The sequence below is a fragment of the Lepus europaeus genome, chromosome 10, assembly GCF_033115175.1.
Source record: "Lepus europaeus isolate LE1 chromosome 10, mLepTim1.pri, whole genome shotgun sequence".
In the NCBI taxonomy this organism is placed as follows: Eukaryota; Metazoa; Chordata; class Mammalia; order Lagomorpha; family Leporidae; genus Lepus; species Lepus europaeus.
Window position 1 is genome coordinate 63,958,422 of NC_084836.1, and position 17,195 is coordinate 63,975,616.

General features: G+C 56.6%; 1 protein-coding gene across 3 annotated transcripts in view; it reads left to right on the forward strand.

Moving 5' to 3' along the window:
* MYO1A (myosin IA) overlaps positions 1 to 17,195 on the forward strand; it is a 20,156-nt gene continuing 2,961 nt past the window's right edge. The window contains exons 1-21 of one of the 3 annotated variants that reach the window (XM_062203409.1): positions 1 to 313; positions 415 to 530; positions 770 to 864; positions 1,038 to 1,142; positions 1,244 to 1,290; positions 1,416 to 1,479; positions 1,577 to 1,675; positions 2,578 to 2,681; positions 2,768 to 2,915; positions 3,326 to 3,444; positions 3,521 to 3,607; positions 6,219 to 6,284; positions 6,407 to 6,511; positions 9,484 to 9,546; positions 9,740 to 9,940; positions 10,134 to 10,360; positions 10,989 to 11,189; positions 11,378 to 11,471; positions 11,953 to 12,102; positions 12,181 to 12,249; positions 12,553 to 12,627. In XM_062203409.1, the coding sequence (XP_062059393.1) occupies positions 200 to 313; positions 415 to 530; positions 770 to 864; positions 1,038 to 1,142; positions 1,244 to 1,290; positions 1,416 to 1,479; positions 1,577 to 1,675; positions 2,578 to 2,681; positions 2,768 to 2,915; positions 3,326 to 3,444; positions 3,521 to 3,607; positions 6,219 to 6,284; positions 6,407 to 6,511; positions 9,484 to 9,546; positions 9,740 to 9,940; positions 10,134 to 10,360; positions 10,989 to 11,189; positions 11,378 to 11,471; positions 11,953 to 12,102; positions 12,181 to 12,249; positions 12,553 to 12,627 (2,349 nt within the window). In that variant the 5' untranslated portion in view covers positions 1 to 199. The remainder of the gene's footprint in view (positions 314 to 414; positions 531 to 769; positions 865 to 1,037; positions 1,143 to 1,243; positions 1,291 to 1,415; positions 1,480 to 1,576; positions 1,676 to 2,577; positions 2,682 to 2,767; positions 2,916 to 3,325; positions 3,445 to 3,520; positions 3,608 to 6,218; positions 6,285 to 6,406; positions 6,512 to 9,483; positions 9,547 to 9,739; positions 9,941 to 10,133; positions 10,361 to 10,988; positions 11,190 to 11,377; positions 11,472 to 11,952; positions 12,103 to 12,180; positions 12,250 to 12,552; positions 12,628 to 17,195) is intronic. The other 2 variants (XM_062203410.1, XM_062203411.1) reach the window with 2 other exon arrangements.

Here is a 17,195-nt window from a genome sequence, read left to right on the forward strand (position 1 = left end):
CCTGCGGCACAGAGTTTCAGCAAAGCTTGCAAGCACAGGCCAGGCGGGGACTCCCCAAGGCCAGCGCAGGGAGAGCTCTCTCGGGTCCTCCTGAGTGCTTCCCCTCAGGCAGTCACTGGCCCCCTGGCATGGAGCAGACATCAGCACACAGCGCCACCCTCCACCCCCATTGCTCACAGGGTCTGCAGCCCCTTGGGCCATGCCTCTGCTGGAAGGTTCTGTGGGGGTGGAGGACCTCGTCCTCCTGGAACCGCTGGAGGAAGAAGCCCTGCTCAGGAACCTTCAGCTTCGCTATGAGCACAAGGAGATTTATGTGAGTGCAACATGAGTGCCCCGCTGTGCGTGTGCCCCAAGGGGTCGCGGACTCCCACCCCCACCCCTGCCTCATTCCCTCCTCCTCCTTCCTGGCTCCAGACCTACATCGGGAACGTAGTGATCTCAGTGAATCCTTACCAGCAGCTGCCCATCTATGGCCCAGAGTTCATTGCCAAGTACCAGGACTACACCTTCTATGAGCTGAAGCCCCACATGTGAGCCGAGGGACGGCGGGGAGGGGACTGCCGGGGCCCCACTGGGAGACCCGGGGCCTCCTAATCTCCTCTGTCCCTGCCCCTGGAGGGGGTTCTCAGCGGCCCTCCCTAGGCCTGTCACCTCTTGCCTTGTTTGGTCCACTTGGGGCGGGTGAATGAGCCCGGGGGGTGGAGATTGAGGGAAGGCCGGGGTCCTATGCTGGCGCCCCACTGGTCCCCATTCACTTGCTCTTCCGAAGCTACGCACTGGCAAATGTGGCCTACCAGTCTCTGAGGGACCGGGACCGAGACCAGTGTATCCTCATCACGGGCGAGAGTGGAGCTGGGAAGACTGGTGAGGCGCCTGGAAGGAGGGAGGCACCCTGGGGTCAGCTCCGGAACCACCTCCTCTCTTTCCCTGCCAGGCCTAGCCCTGACCCGCCTCTCCCCCAAGCCCCGAAGTCCCCTGTTTGTCTCACTGCGTGGGGTGGGGGGCGGGGATTCACGGGAGGGTTTCCCCACACACAGAGGCCAGCAAGCTGGTGATGTCCTACGTGGCGGCCGTCTGCGGGAAAGGGGAGCAGGTGAACTCTGTGAAGGAGCAGCTGCTGCAGTCGAACCCAGTGCTGGAGGGTGAGGAGTCTGCGCCCGGCCCAGAGCCCCCACCCCTGCTCTCCTTTCCCGGACTCCCCTTCTCCCCTCACCCTCCTCACTGCCCCTCCTCCTCTCCGCAGCCTTTGGCAACGCCAAGACAATTCGCAACAACAACTCCTCGCGGTTTGTGAGTGAGGGGCGCCCGGGAGGCGAGCATGTGGGGCTGGAGAGGGAGGAAGGCAGCGCAAAGCCCTCCGACGGCCGCAGCGGGGGAGGAGGGGAGCTGAGGTTTTGTCCGATCTCTCTCTGCAGGGAAAGTACATGGACATTGAGTTTGACTTCAAGGGCTCCCCCCTGGGCGGTGTCATCACCAACTGTATGTGCCTGGGCCACCCGGCTCACCACCTCTCCCCCTCTTGCCCGGCCCACGGTGGCATCGTGCCCTCACGAGCTTATACTCCGAATTCCACCAGATCTGCTGGAGAAGTCGCGAGTGGTGAGGCAGCTCCAAGGCGAGAGGAACTTCCACATCTTCTATCAGCTCCTGGCTGGAGCAGACGCACAGCTACTGAGTATGTGCCTGCCCCTGGCCCCATGGCGGCCCCGAACCACCATCTCTGTGTCCCTTTTCCCTTCTCCCCTGCATCCTCCACCCCGAACTGCGTTACCCGCCCACTGTTGGAACAAATCCCCCTGGGCCCCCGGTGCTCCTCCTTGTCTGGGGATTTATTGCCAGGCTCCAGCTTCCTGCCTCTTCACGGCTCGCATCCTTCTGCCTGGCCGGGGGGTCCTCCTTCCCCCTGCTGGCTTCCGACCTGCCAGTCTTCCTCTCCCAGTTTGTGGGCCTTTATTGAGAGTCAAGCTGGGAAGTGGGCGGCATGTTGTGAGTGCTTAAGAGCTTTCTGTGAGCTCCAGTTGAAGCTGTCCTGGGTCTACGTGTGCCTCACCTGATTTCCTACATTTAAAAATTGCATGAGAGTGAGCGAGCGAGCGAGCACTGTGTTCATGATCAGATCAGTGAGCAAGTAATGGATGGTACAGCCTAGGCTGAGGGTGCAGTGTGGAGGCTGGGGTGTGTGTGGGACCTCTGTTCCTATTTCTTCCCCTCCTCCTCCCAGAGGCCCTGAGGGCTGAGTGGGGGCGGGGTGAGGGGGGAGCTCTACTCCCTGGTTTGGGTTGTGTAGAACCCTGCTGTCAGGGAGAAGGGAGGAATGAGGCTTTACTTTCATGACAGCTGGAGGGGGGAGAAAACAAGTATGAACTCCCAGACCCTAATTACTTTTTAAAACCTTAGTCTATCACCCCAGGAATTAATGGTCCCCAAACAAAAGAGGCAGGGGAAGAACCCCTAACCAAAACTGACCCCTGTGAATACATGACAGCGCCCACCAAGGACAAGGGCCGCGGGGGGTCAAGGCTGGAGGGCTCCGGGGAGCCAGCTACTGACACTGCTCCCCCTCGCCCGCCCTCACAGAGGCCCTGAAGCTGCAGCGGGACACGAGTGGCTACACCTATCTGAACCAGGAAGCATCCAGCGTAGGGGGCATGGACGACGCCTCCAACTTCAGTGCTGTGCAGGTGGGTGCCCTTAGGCCTGGCTCTGAGGCTGGAGGCCCTGGGCGGGCACCCCCAGTTCTGCCGCTGATTTCTGATTTCTCCCCAAGAGTGCAATGTCGGTGATCGGGTTCTCAGAGGCGGAGATCCGACAGGTGCTCGAGGTGACAGCTCTGGTGCTGAAACTGGGGAACGTGGAGCTGACAGATGAGTTCCAGGCCAACGGGATTCCAGCCAGTGGCATCCGTGATGGGAGAGGTTCGCACCACCCCGGCCCTGATTCCCCTGCCAGGACCCCCGGCCTGCTGCCATCTCCGATGTCATGGATTCAGCCCCGTCTTGAGCTCTTCCTGAACAGACTCACTGAGAGCTCCTGACGAGGATATCGGAACCAAATACTGAAGTCTGATAGACCAAGGTCTGGAACGCCTCGGAGTCTCAGTTGATCGTTCTGCCAAGTGGGGACAATCACAGCTATTTCAGGAGATTGTGGCATTAAAGTAGTGAATGCTCGCAAAGTGCCCAGACCCCTCTCCCGCCTGCCCCCACTCCCCCAGCCACTAGGGCCATGTCCTGCGGGGGACCCCAGGCTCCCCGGCAGTGGCAGTCTCCTTTCTCCCTGAGAGCAAGCCCCTCCCAGGCCACACGGCATTGCCTCCCTACCCCAGGTGTCCGGGAGATGGGGGAGATGGTGGGTCTGGACTCAGCGGCGCTGGAGAGAGCTCTGTGCTCCAGGACCATGGAAACCAGCAGAGAAAAGGTGACCACAGCCCTGAATGTCACCCAGGTAAGGGCCCTCCTAGAGGGGCTGCTCGGGAGCCCGTCGCCTGGCTGCGCCACTAACCTCTGGGCCCGCCCTGCAGGCTCAGTACGCGCGCGATGCTCTGGCTAAGAACATCTATAGCCGCCTCTTCGATTGGATCGTGAACCGCATCAACGAGAACATCAAGGTGAGCGGCCGTCCTCCCCTCTCAGCGTGCCCTGCCCTGGTCTCCAGCCCTGGGCTCTGAGATGACAGGGGTGAGCAGCACGCAGAGGTGGGCACCACGTCCCTTCCACCAGTGCGGCGTGGTGCAGACACCACGGGGTCAGAGTCAGGTGCTGTGGATCCCACCCACCAGCCCTGTGGCCTTTGGGTTTCACAAAGACTCTGAGCCTCACTTCCCCGATCCAGAAACATCCACGCAGGTGCCCACCTGCTCCCCAGCATTTAATGAGGACTGGATAAAATTACGTATGTGGTTACCGTGCGATCCAGCAGTTCTGCTCCCAGGCACACATCCAAGAGGACTGAAAACAGATGCCCTTAACAAAAAGCTGTAGGCGAGTGCTCATCAAGGCACTGTTCATGAGGGTCCGGAAGTAGTGACAACCTAAATGCACGTCGGCTGACGCACAGATAAACCAAACACAGTTTATGCGTCCGTACGGCAGGACGTTACCTGGCCTTGAAAACGAATGCAGTACTGGTACACTGCACTCCTGGACAACCTGGACAACATCGCTGTGAACGAGCCAGTCCCAGGAGATTGGTTTATGATTCCATTTCTATGAAATTCCCCACACAGGCAAATCCCTAGAGATGCAACATTAGCAGATGGGGACTGGGGGCAAGGGGGATGGGAGTGGCTACTGATGGGTACAGGATTTTGGCAATGAAAATGCCCTGGAATTAGGTGATGGTGAGAGCTTTACAATTTTTTGAATGTACTAAAACGTCACCGAGTTGTGCATCATATGCGAATTCTGTTCTACAAGGCTGCGATCAAGTGATTACCATCGGGAAAGTGCCGTCACGTAGAAGCTATATTGGAGGGCAGCAGGATGTCAGTGTAGGCCTGGCGAGATGCTGAGCCCTCATTTGCATCTGTAAATCCTTGCATCTGTAAAATGGGAATACGCATATCTTATAAGGTTAAGATATGACTCAACTAAAGAAGGAGTTGGATTTTTTTTTTTTTAAGATTTTATTTCTTTGAAAGGCAGAGTTACAGACAGAGAGAGAGGTCTTCCATCTGCTGGTTCATTCCCCAACTGGCTGCAATGGCTGAAGCCAGGAGCCAGGAGCTTCACTTGGGTCTCCCACATGTGTGCGGGGGGCCCAAGCACTTGGACCATCTTCTGCTGCCTTCCCAGGTGCGTTAGCAGGGAGCTGGATTGGAAATGGAGCAGCTAGGATTTGAACTGGTACCCATATGGGATGCCAGTGCTACAAACAGCAGCTTAACCCACTCCCCCACAGTGCTGGCCCCTGGATTTTTTTTTTTTTTTTTTTTTGGCATAAAATGTTCTACACATATAAAAGATGGTAGAAGGGCCTATGTTGTGGCGGACGCAGTGGGTTAAGCTGCTGCCCGTGAAGCTGATTCAAGTTCTGGCTGCTCTGCTTCTTGCCGATGAGCCTGGGGAAGCAGAACATGACAGCCAAATTGCTTGGGCCCCTGCCACCCATGTGGGAGACCGGGTGAAGTTCTTGGCTTCTGACTTTGACCTGGCCGAGACCTGGCTTTTGAGCCATTTAGGGAGTCAACCAGTACATAGAAGGTCTTTCTCTCTTTCTCTGTTTGTCTATCCCTCCCTGTCTTTGTCACTCTATCATTTAAATAAATAAGTAAATAAAATCTTTTAAAAAAACATAAGGGATGGTTATTATCCTCAGAGGATTTTAAAAATTTTTTAAAAATTTATTTGTAAGACAGAGAATGGGGTAGGGGTGGGGAAGAGATCTCCTATTTGGCTCAGTCCTCAAATGCCTTCAATAACTGGGTTGGGCCAGGCTGAAATCAGGAGTAGGAACTCCATCCAGGTCTCCCAAGTGGGTGGCACAGGCCTAAGTATTTTTTTTTTTTTTAAAGATCCATTTATTTACTTGAAAGAGTTACACAGAGAGAGAAGGAGAGGCAGAGAGAGAGAGAGAGGACCTCCATCCACTGGTTCACTCCCCAAAAGGCCGCAACAGCTAGAGCTGTGCCGATCTGAAGCCAGGAGCCAGGAGCCTCCTCCGGGTCTCCCACGCAGGTGAAGGGGCCCAAGGACCTAGGCCGTCCTCCACTGCTGGATTGGGAGCGGAGCAGCTGGGACCTGAACCAGTGCCCACCTGGGATGCCAGCGCTGCAGGTGGCAGCTTTTACCTTCTATGCCACAGCACCGGCCCCAGACCTAAGTATTTGAACCATCGTCTGCTGCCTCGCAGGGTGTACATTCAGTAGAAGCTGGCTGGGAAGCAGAGCGGAACTCAAACCCAGGCACTCTGCTATGGGACACAGGCATCCCAAGCGGCCTCTTAACCACTGCGCCAGACATCCATCCAGAGAGGATTTTAGTCCTCCTCACCTCTTATGGCGGGAGACTGTGCTGGAGTCTGCATTTTCCTTTCCTCCCTCGTTGCTCATCCTCCAGCGTCTGGGGGTAGAAGGAGGATGAGATCGCCGTCCCTTTGCAGCGTGGCTCAGCTCACTGCCATTCTGTTTACCCCCTGCCCCAACAATACTCACCCGGGAAGGGCCAGGCCCGGCGTGCCGAGGGGTCCTGGCCGCCACCTTACCTTTCCCTCCTCTTCAGGTAGGCTCTGGGGAGAGGAAGAAGGTCATGGGGGTGCTGGATATCTACGGCTTCGAGATACTAGAGGTGAGAGAGCCCCGGCGCACCCCAGCCTCCTGCTTCCCTGGGGTCAGAGGTAGAGGCGTGAGAGGGTGGCGTGGCCCTGGGCTGAGCCGCTCATGCTCTCTAACTTATGCGCCCTCCCTCAGGATAATAGCTTTGAGCAGTTTGTGATCAACTACTGCAATGAGAAGCTACAGCAGGTGTTCATAGAGATGACCCTGAAAGAGGAGCAGGAGGAATATAAGAGAGAGGTAAGCGAAGCCTTTCCCCACCTCTCCTCCCTTAAATGACGCCAGGCTCGTGCCAGACTTGCCTTTCTCCTGGATCACAGCTGCCTCGAAATTGTCTCCCCCCCCCCCACCCCCCGGCACGCAAGGGACAGAAGGTTCCCTCGCACAGCTGCACAGCCAGCTTTCCTAAGGGGCCCCATCTTCTGCTCTCCACACCCCCAGCCCCGGGCCAGGCCAGGCAGGGGCGTGTGCAGAGTCCTGAGGAGTGAAGTGACAGCTGTGCTTGGGCCACAGCAGACGGTGAGGCACTTCCTGGGCTTGGCGCCCTACCGCCTCCCTCTTCTGGCCCTCCTCCGGCGTCCTGGAGTCCTCCATCTCCTCTGGGCACCGGTGATGCTTGGATCCCCTGGTGTGGCGGCCTGGTGACTTCCACACCAGAAGGGCCCCACGGCTCTGAGTGTCCGCGCGCCGTCCTGCTGACTGCGGCTACGTGTTGCAAAAGCTCCCCAACTGTGGATCTCACTCATCACACCTCTGCCACGGCCGGCCCCTCGTGAGTGCATGGTCATCTGCTGTGGCAGGACTGGAAGCAACATGCTCACGGTTCTAGGAAAAGGTTTTTGGAGCTGTTCTGCATTTTTAAAAGAAAGATTTATTTATTTATTTATTTATTTATTTATTTTTGAAAGATATAGTGATAGAGAAAGGGAGTGACAGAGAGAAAGAGAAGTCTTCCATCTGCTGGTTCCCTCCCCAAAAGTCCACAACACCTAGGACTGGGCCACTCTGAAGCCAGGAGCCCAGAACTCCATCCAGGTCGCCCATGTGGGTGCAGGGACCCAAGCACCTGGGCCATCTTCTGCTGCTTTCCCAGGCGCATTAGCAGGGAGCTGGGTGGGAAGCAGAGTGGCCTGGAATGAAAGCAGCACTCCGACACGGGATGTAAGCGTTGCGGGCAGCAGCTTAATCTATGACGCTAGCTCTTAAAAATTTTCATTTTAATCATTTGATTGATCAAAGAGGTTAAACAGATGGGTCTGAAGAAAGGGCTCCCTCTCACCGGTTCCCGTCCCCACCTGGAGGTATCCCAGATGAGGCTCCTTGCACAGAGTGTATACCAATGGCATAAGTATCTGCACCTTGTTTTCATCGCTTCACAGGAGCCGGTTCTGTGAAGAACCCTTCACAGCTCCGTAGGTCTCTGAGGGCACCATCGTTCCTTTAATTGGTTGGGCAAGGTATTCTCAGGAGGAAGTGGGAAGGCTCCTTTATTTAATCTCATTCTTCTTTCTCTGAAGACCCGTGAGGGAGGAGGGCAAAAAGGCCTGTGCCCCACAGCCACACCTGGGCGTGTCCTCAGGCGGAGTCTGGCCTGAGGCGGGGTTAGGAGCTGTCTGGCCTGCAGGCCCAGGGCCCAGTAAGTAAGGAGAGAATGGTGGTTTTGCAGTCATCTGCTTTTGCCCCCTGCTTGCTTCTGAAAGAATTGTACAGTGTGATTGGTCACGTCCGTAAGCGGCTCTTTTTTTAAAAGATTTTATTTTTTATTTTTTTAAAAGGCAGAATCACAGAGTGAGGGGTAAGGGGAAGGAGAGAGATACTTCCACCCACTGGTTTCCTCCACCCATGGTCACTGGTCTCTTGTGTGGATGCAGGGGCCCAAGCACTTGGTCCATCCTCCACTGCTTTCCCAGGCATAGTAGCAGGAAGCTGGATTGAAAGTGGATCAGCTGGGACTGGAACCGGTGCTCATACAGGATGCTGGCCGCCTCACCACAATGCCAGCCTCCGTCAGTGGCTCTTAAAGTGTGGCCCTGGGCCAGCAGCAGCAGCAGCAGCAGCAGCTGGGAAGATGTTGGAAATGCAACATCTTTCTGACCCTGCTGAGGCAGAAAGTTGGGGGGTGGGGAACCCAACTGTGCTTTCACTAGCCCTCCTGGTCACTGGGATGCACACTCACGACCAAAGCCAGGAGCCAGGAACTTCTTCCAGGTCTCCCACGTGGGTACAGGGACCCAAGCACTTGGGCCATCTTCTACTGCTTTCCCAGGCCACAGCAGAGAGCTGGATTGGTAGAGGAGCAGCCAGAACTAGAACCAGCACCCATATGGGATGCTGGCGCTTCAGGCCAGGGCTTTAACCCGCTGCTCCATAGCACTGGGCCCAACACACTCAGCTTTGAGAGTTGCTGCTGCAGCTCCTTGAAGACACGTCACATCCGCTCTGCTGTTTGGTGCTGAACTCTCACTCCTGCCCTGATTTTGCAGCGTCTTGTCAGAGCAGTGGATCCTTGTCCACTCTCACGTAGCTGCCCAACGCATGCCGCCTCCCTCTGCCCTGCACCACCTCCAGGGCGCTCTGCATTGTCGCGCCTGCTCTCCACAGCTCTGGCCTCTCCCGTGCATTTGTCTATCCACTCCACAAATTCTCCACCAATCTTGGAGAGATGAGGCCATACACAAAAACCACACCAAGGGCCGGCACCGCGGCTCAATAGGCTAATCCTCCGCCTAGCGGCGCCGGCACACCCGGTTCTAGTCCCGGTCGGGGTGCCGGATTCTGTCCCGGTTGCCCCTCTTCCAGGCCAGCTCTCTGCTGTGGCCCGGGAGTGCAGTGGAGGATGGCCCAAGTGCTTGGGCCCTGCACCCCATGGGAGACCAGGAGAAGCTCCTGGCTCCTGGTTTTGGATCCGCGCGGTGCGCTGGTTGCAGTGCGCCGGCCACAGTGGTCATTGGAGGGTAAACCAACGGCAAAGGAAGACCTGTCTCTCTGTCTCTCTCTCTCTCTCTCACTGTCCACTCTGCCTGTCAAAACAAACAAACAAACAAACAAACAAAAAACAAAAAACAAAAAACCATACCAAGGACCCTCTGAACAATGGAACTTTCTGAAGGCTCCTTGGGGATGGGGGTGGTGAGAGGAAAGCCAGGGCTAGTGAGGTCTTTGTCTCGGCCCTGCTCCCTGTCATCTGTTACATGCCCCCTCTCCACCACCAGGGCATCCCGTGGACGAAGGTGGACTACTTTGACAACGGCATCATCTGCAACCTCATTGAGCACGTGAGTTTCTTTCTCTCCCATACGGCCTGCACATCCTCCCGCTGCGTCTCGTCCCACCCCGACCCCCGACCCCACCGTGCTTGGTAAGGATGGTAGAGGGCAGAGGACAAGAGGAGGCAGACGAGCGGCTGTGGGAACACGGACACCTCAGAGGACCGGGTCGGGGTTGAGCCGATCTTGTTCCCTGGCCCAGAATCAGCGCGGCGTCCTGGCCATGCTGGACGAGGAGTGCCTGCGGCCCGGCGTGGTCAGCGACTCCACTTTCCTAGCGAAGCTGAACCAGCTCTTCTGCAGCCACAGTCACTACGAGAGCAAAGTCACCCAGAATGCCCAGCGCCAGTATGACCGCAGCATGGGCCTCAGCTGCTTCCGCATCTGCCACTACGCGGGGAAGGTGAGAGCCAGGGCGGCAGGGCGCGGGGTGCACCAGGGCCCAGCACAGGCTGCAGCCAGCCGGGGGGGGGGGGGGGGGGCCGAGGGAGGCAGGAGCCAGGAATGCTTTCTAATGAGACTGGGAGGGGCACGTGGTAGGAGTAGGCTGTGGGGGTCTCCACGGGGTCTCCAAACCAACAGCTGCTCCTTTACAGGTGACATACAATGTAAATGGCTTCATTGACAAGAACAACGACCTACTCTTCCGAGACCTGTCCCAGACCATGTGGAAGGCACGGCACCCCCTCCTGCGGTCCTTGTTCCCCGAGGGTGACCCCAAGCAAGCATCTCTGAAGCGCCCCCCGACTGCTGGGGCCCAGTTCAAGAGCTCTGTGGCCGTACTCATGAAGAACCTGTATTCCAAGAACCCCAACTACATCAGGTGACAAGCGGGGCACACAGGGAACACGCTTCATGTGTGATGGTCTGTCTGCAGAGTCCCACGTGCTGTGGGATGCAGCCATGGTGGGGTGGGGATGGTAATCTCTGTAATAAGAGGCCTTTTGCTCTGAAAACCAACAAAAAGGTATGGGGATTTGGCACAGTGGTTAGGCCACCGCTTGGGATGCCTGCTTCCTGTATCAGAGGGCCTGGGTTCGAGTCTTGGCTCCACTCCCAATTCCAGCTTCCTGCCCTTGTGCACCTTGGGAGGCAGCAGTAATGGATCTTGTACTTGGGTCCCTCCCATCCACATGGGAGACTGGATTGAGTTCTGAGCTCCTGGCTTCAGCCTGGTCCAGTCCTTGCTGTTGCAGGCATCTGGGGAGGGAACCAGTAGGAGGAAACTCGTCTCTCTTGGTCTCTCTCTGCCTTTCCAACAAAATTAGAACACACCAAAGCCAGATAAGGAGCTGAGACTCCTGCAGTGGGGAGACTATCAGATTTGGTGGGGACCACGCAGGAGTGAGTGAATCTGGGGCGATGTGTGCAGAGTAGGGGTGCAGAGACCGGGGTGAGCCCCACTGGCGGTGGTGTCAGCTCCTGAAGCCTGTTTCCTGCCTCTCACACAGGTGCATAAAGCCCAACGAGCACCAGCAGCGAGGGCGGTTCTCCTCAGAGCTGGTGGCCACCCAGGCTCGGTACCTCGGCCTGATGGAGAACGTGCGGGTGCGGCGGGCAGGCTATGCCCACCGCCAGGTGTACGCGCACTTCCTGGAAAGGTACCGACTGCTGAGCCGGAGCACCTGGCCTCACTGGAATGGAGGAGCCCGGTAAGGCCCAGTGGAGCCTGGGGAGATGGGGAAGGGCAGTGTGGAGACCCGCAGGCGCCATGTGCATCTGCCAAGCCTTGGCGGATGGAACGCTTGGGAAGAAGCGTTGAAGGATCCCTGCTCAGGGGCTGGAAGGGGAAGGTGGGAGAGGATGCTTGGCTGAGACCCCCTGTGGCTTTCCCCTGCAGGGAGGGAGTTGAGAAGGTGCTAGGGGAGCTGAACCTGTCACCCCAGGAGCTGGCCTATGGGAAGACCAAGATCTTCATCAGAAGCCCCAAGACTGTGAGTTGGAGGAAGCTGTGGGAGTCAGGAGTCCACTGAGAAGGAGGCTGGAGGGGAAGGGGTGCCCACAGCCAGGCAGGGGGTGGGAGACCAGGGCGGCTCCTTGCTGCAAAGCCTGTCTCCCCGAGGGCCTAGCGCTTGGCTCCCCAGGCCCCATGCCGCTGCTGCCCAGGGGCGAGGTGTGCCATGTGGCCTCCCCCAGGACCCCCCCCTGCTGTAACCCCCCGGGGCTAGGGTGGTGGGCTGCTCCCGTCCCACTTCCCAGCACCCAGTGCAGTGGCGCCACAGAGTTAGAGCTCAGGAGACACTCAGGAAAAGGGTGGACAGATGAATGACCCGAGAGGGCGAAAGCAAAGATGGAGCAAGACGCTGGCTGGGACAGGAGGAGAAAGAGAGAGAGAGAGAGAGAGAGAGAGAGAGAGAGAGAGAGAGAGAGAGAGCCCTGTTCCTGAGTCCAGTGCTGCCCTGCCCCTTCCTGCAGCTTTTCTACCTGGAAGAGCAGCGGCGCCTACGCCTGCAGCAGCTGGCCACGCTCATTCAGAAGACGTACCGGGGCTGGCGCTGCCGCACCCACTACCAGCTCATGCGCAAGAGTCAGATCCTCATCTCCTCGTGGTTCCGGGGCACCATGGTACAGTGACCCCCTAGAGTGCCGGGTGGGTGGGAAGTGGGATGTGGGGGCCTCCTGACAGCTCTGCGTTTTCTACAGCAAAAGAAGCGCTATGAGAAGTTAAAGGCATCGACATTGCTGATCCAGGCTTTTGTGAGGGGGTGGAAGGTAATGGGGAAGGGGATTGGGGCTTCCTCCCCACACGTGGGCTCTCCAGGGTTGTGCCAGCTGCTGGGGTGGAAGTGCTGCTCCTTCCCGGTCCATCCCCGCGTGGGGCGGCCTGTGCCTGGGGGTGGCAGGGGTGGCGCTGCCTGCGGGTGCAGGTCTGAGTGTACTGAGCTGTGCCTTCTGCTTCAAGTACCCTCCTCACTGCCACGGTCTCAGCCCTGTTCTCGGTGCGGTTGAGCAAACAGCAGAACCCTTCCTGGAGTCTGTCTTTACTCGGCCTCCTCTCTTGCATGTCCCTGCCAGGCCCGCAAGAATTATCGAAAATATTTCCGATCAGGGGCCAGCATCACCTTGGCCAATTTCATCTACAGGAGCATGGTAAGTGGTGGGTGTTGGGGTGCGCGCGGAAGATGTGGGGTTGAGAAGCAGCACCTCCAAGCTTCCGCAGTCTGCATGTACCTAAGGCCGAGGAGAAGAGCAGACGGGTCTCGCAGGGCACGGCCCAGGGCACAGGCAGACTCCATTTTGCTTGAGGGGATGCTGTAGGCAGCCTTGAGGCAGCAAGGGGTCCACGGGCGAAGAGGCTCAGGGAGGACGGGGCTGGGTGTTTGACAACACTAGGAGAGGCTTGGCGGTCTCACCATAACACACGGAGGGCTCACCAGCTCCACCTCCCAAGGTCCTCTTTAGGGTTGAGGTGAGGCAGAGGAATCATATCTCCTACCCCCCAGGAAGGTGGACTGGACAAGCCGGAGAGTAGATCGGGAGGGACCTCTCTTAATCCTGGGGGCCCGCCCGGGTCAGGAGGGGAAGGCAGACGCCAGGACTAGGCTGTGTAGTCACCCCGAGGGCAGCGTCCTGCAGGAGAAAAGCAGAGGTGGAGGAGGGCCGTGGCCCAGACAGCAGTGGTGCTCCCGAGAAGTGTCACAGGGAGCCAGGGAGGGAGCAGCGCGCCCAGGGGAACCCTGGGGAAGGCCAGAGGGGGAGATCCTGGACAGAGGCCGGCCCGCGGAGGGCCTTGTGGCAGCTGTTGGGGCCATGCTGCCCATGCCTCTGCAGCACGGGATGCACTCCCTGTGTCGACAGAGAGGCTGGTTCCCTCGGCTGCCGCGGGCAGGGATGGGAGGCCTGAGCCTCCCAGCTCTTCCTTGCTTCCCTAAACGTCCTTCTCGTCCCCCTCCTCCCCTCCCTGGGGGAGTGCCATCTCGCAGGCCCCCCACCCCCACCTGGTCTGCTCTTGCTCAGGCGGCCCCAGGCCCCAGAGTACGTGCCTCTTGCCGCACACCCGAGACCTGCGATCCGATCTTACTCTTATCTCCAGCCTGGCCTGTCTTCTGCTTTCCATCCCACCTGGATCTGACCAGGCAGCTGCTGAGTGTCAGCACCTGCGCTGCTGTGTTTAGACCCAGGGGTCAGTAAACCACACCCCCTCAAAGCATGCAGGGTGTGCTGGGCCTGGACTCTCCCAGGGTTTCTCATTAGTCCTTGGTTTGCCATGGCCTTGACTGTGACTGAGGCTGGTGCCCATCGTCTTCTGAACACTCACTGTGTGCCAAGCTCTTTGCACACTGGAGCTCCAAGCCCTTGTTCCCGTCCTGTGAGATCCACCCAGTTCTTTCCCATTTTGTAAGCGAGACACGAAGGCTCAGGCCAGGGTCTCCCCACAGCTGGTAAGTTGTAGAGCTGGGGTCCAAACTGTTTGACTCTGGAGCTTTTAACTACTGCCTGCCTATCAGAGGCCTGGGCAACCCACCACCCTGGGCAGATAATATGTATGCACAGTTCTAGAAAGTTCTGCACAGTTCTAGAAAAAAACATAACATGAAGATAAGAAAACCATCAGAGGCTCTGTGCTGACTAGACTGTGGGAGGCGCTCAGGAAAGTTTGTTGAATTAAACCAGACCCTGGCCCAGATCTCATAGATCCCACCTCTAGACCAGCAGAGAACTTGGTCCTGCAGAGTTATAGCAACACATTGTGTATCTATTACATTTTTAAAAATATTTATTTTATTTATTTGCGAGGCAGAGTTACAGACAGAGAGGGAGAGAGAAAGAGGGAGAGATCTTCCATCCGCTGGTCCACTTCCCAGATGGCTCCAACAGCCGGAGCTGAGCCAATCCAAAGCCAGGAGCCAGGAACTTCCTCCAGTTCTCCCATATAGGTGCAGGAGCCCAAACACTTGGGCCATCTTCCACTGCCTTCCCAGGCACATTAGCAGGGGGCTGGAGCAGAAGTGGGACAGCCCATATGGAATGTCTGCACCCCAGGTGGGGGCTTAATTCACTATGCCACAGCACTGACTCCCTCTATTAAATCTATTATTTATTTAAAGATTTATTTATTTATTTGAAAGTCAGAGTTACACAGAGAGAGAAGGCAGAGAAAGAGAGGTCTTCCATCCGCTGGTTCACTCCCCAATTGGCCGCAACGGCCAGAGCCGGAGCTGCACTAATCCAGAGCCAGGAACTTCTTCCCAGTCTCCCACGTGGGTGCAGGGGCCCAAGCACTTGGGCCATCTTCTACTGCTTTCCCAGGCCATAGCAGAGAGCTGGATCAGAAGTGCAGCAGCCGGGACTTGAACAGGTGCCCATGTGGGATGCCGGCACTGCAGGTGGCAGCTTTACCCACTATACCACAGCACCAGCCCCCTCCATTAAATTTAAAGACCCAATATCTTAGTAAAATGTTTCATAAAAACTCCCGATATTTGGAAATGCCAAAGATCAAGACATTATCCTCAGTAGTCCTATGTGGTAAGTAAGCAGGGCAGTAGGTGCTCTCTGGGATGCAAAAGCTCGAGGGTCGTTGTTCGAGAGTGGAGGAGACTAAATAGCCAGGTGCCGTGGATGGACTTGATTGGGTGCTGGAACAGAAAAAATAAAAATGAAGCTACAAAGGACGCATTCAGAAGTTTTTTAAGGACGGGCGGAGAAACTCATGTGTGGATGGTATATCTGCCATACACTGGTTTTCTTTTCTTTTCTTTTTTTTCTTTTTTCTCTTCCTTTTTTTTTTTTTTTTTTTTTTTGACAGGCAGAGTGGACAGTGAGAGAGAGAGACAGAGAGAAAGGTCTTTGATCTGAAGGCAGGAGCCAGGTGCTTCTCCTGGTCTCCCATGGGGTGCAGGGCCCAAGCACTTGGGCCATCCTCCACTGCACTCCCGGGCCATAGCAGAGAGCTGGCCTGGAAGAGGGGCAACTGGGACAGAATCCGGAGCCCGTACCGGGAGTAGAACCCGGTGTGCCAGCGCCACAGGCGGAGGATTAGCCTATTGAGCCGCAGCACCGGCCTATGTACACTGGTTTTCTTAGGTGTGGTGACAGAGTTATGACTGTGTGAGAGAGTGTTCTAGTTCTGGAGCGATGCATGCTGAAGTTTTAGGGGGAAATGTCATGATATCTATCACCTGCTTTACCATGCATGGCATGCTAGCAAAAATTTACATATATTTGCATGTATGTAAGCATGCACATATCTGCATGTATACATGTGTGTGCTGGAGAGGACACACACATGAGCGAGCACACATGTGAGAGAGCATGCAGGAGGAGCAAAAGAGCAAAATCAGATCACAGGTCTCAGCTGCATAGCAGGAAAGCGCGAACTCTGTCTACAGTGCGAACATTATCAGACGGGAAATGATCAGAATTTAGATGAGGGGCCCATGATGTGCAGAGACCCCTTGTGCTGTTTTTTCCCAACATCTCTGCAAGTTTAAAGGCCTCAAAAAATAAGCTCTATTAAATTAAAAAAAAACAACAACACCTAAGTTAGATCAGGTCACGCACCTGCCTCAGATCCTCCAGTGGCGCTCCACTGAGCTTAGAGAGAGAGCCTGGGTCCTGACCTCAGCCCCTAAGAGCCTTTGTCATCTGCTCCAATCAACTCTCTGTTCTTCCCTCCTCTTGCTCGATTCACTCCAGCCACACTGGATTACTTTGTTTCTGGAATGTTCTACCATACAACCCCGCCTCAGGGCCTGCATCTTTGCTTTGCATCAGATAGCTTGGTCTGGCATTACGTTGTATGTGTATGTGCACTTGTGCTCTGAGCTCTGCCCACCCTCTCCTGCAGCGCTCCCTGCACCCCCCAGTTTCAGGCATGGAGCAGACCCTCAATACGCGTTGAAGGGGAAAATCTCATGCTCTGGGCTCCTGACTCCTGGACTCACCGTCCAGAAGAGGGAGAAGTTTTCCACCCGGCAAGTAGTATAAGGACAGAGGTCAAGACGAAGCGCTATGGGCCTTAATGAAGGGAGAGGCAGCCTGTGGCCTGGGCAGCCGGGCATCAGGTAGTGCGAGGAGCTTGACTTGGGTGGGCGGAATCCGGGTGGGCAGAGCTGAGCGGAGGGCAGCATGGGCTGAGGCACAGAGTGGAAAGGCGTGGGCTGGGTAGCGGCCACGATGAGCAGTCCCGCCTAATTGGTGTCCGGGAGCAAAGCCCTGGATCCTGGGGACGCTGCATGACAGGCTGAGGTGTGAGGCCTGACTGCCCACGGAGGAGGTGGGGTCGGTGCTGCCAGCTGCCGGCCGTTGTGGGCTGAGAGCACAGGAAGCTGAGAGCTCTGGGAGGCTGCAGCCAATCCTTCCCCCTCTGCCTCTGCTGTCCCTGCTACACCTGCCACCCTCAGGCTGCTCTTCCCGCTGAGGGTCATCCGAGGTGGCTCCCTGCCTTCTTTCAGCTCCACTCACTGTTCTTGCTGTGGCCCTCTTCTGACTCTTCCTTTTTGCTGTATGTATTTTTAAAAGATTTATTTATTTGAAAGTCAGAGTTCCAGAGAGATAGAAAGAGAGAGAGAGATCTTCTATCCACTGGTTCACTTCCCAGATAGCTGCAACAGCCAGGGCTGGGCCAGGCTGAAGCCAGGAACCAGGAGCTTCTTCCAGGTTTCCCACATGGAAAGCAGGAGCCCAAGCACTTGCTGCTTTTTCTCAGACCATTA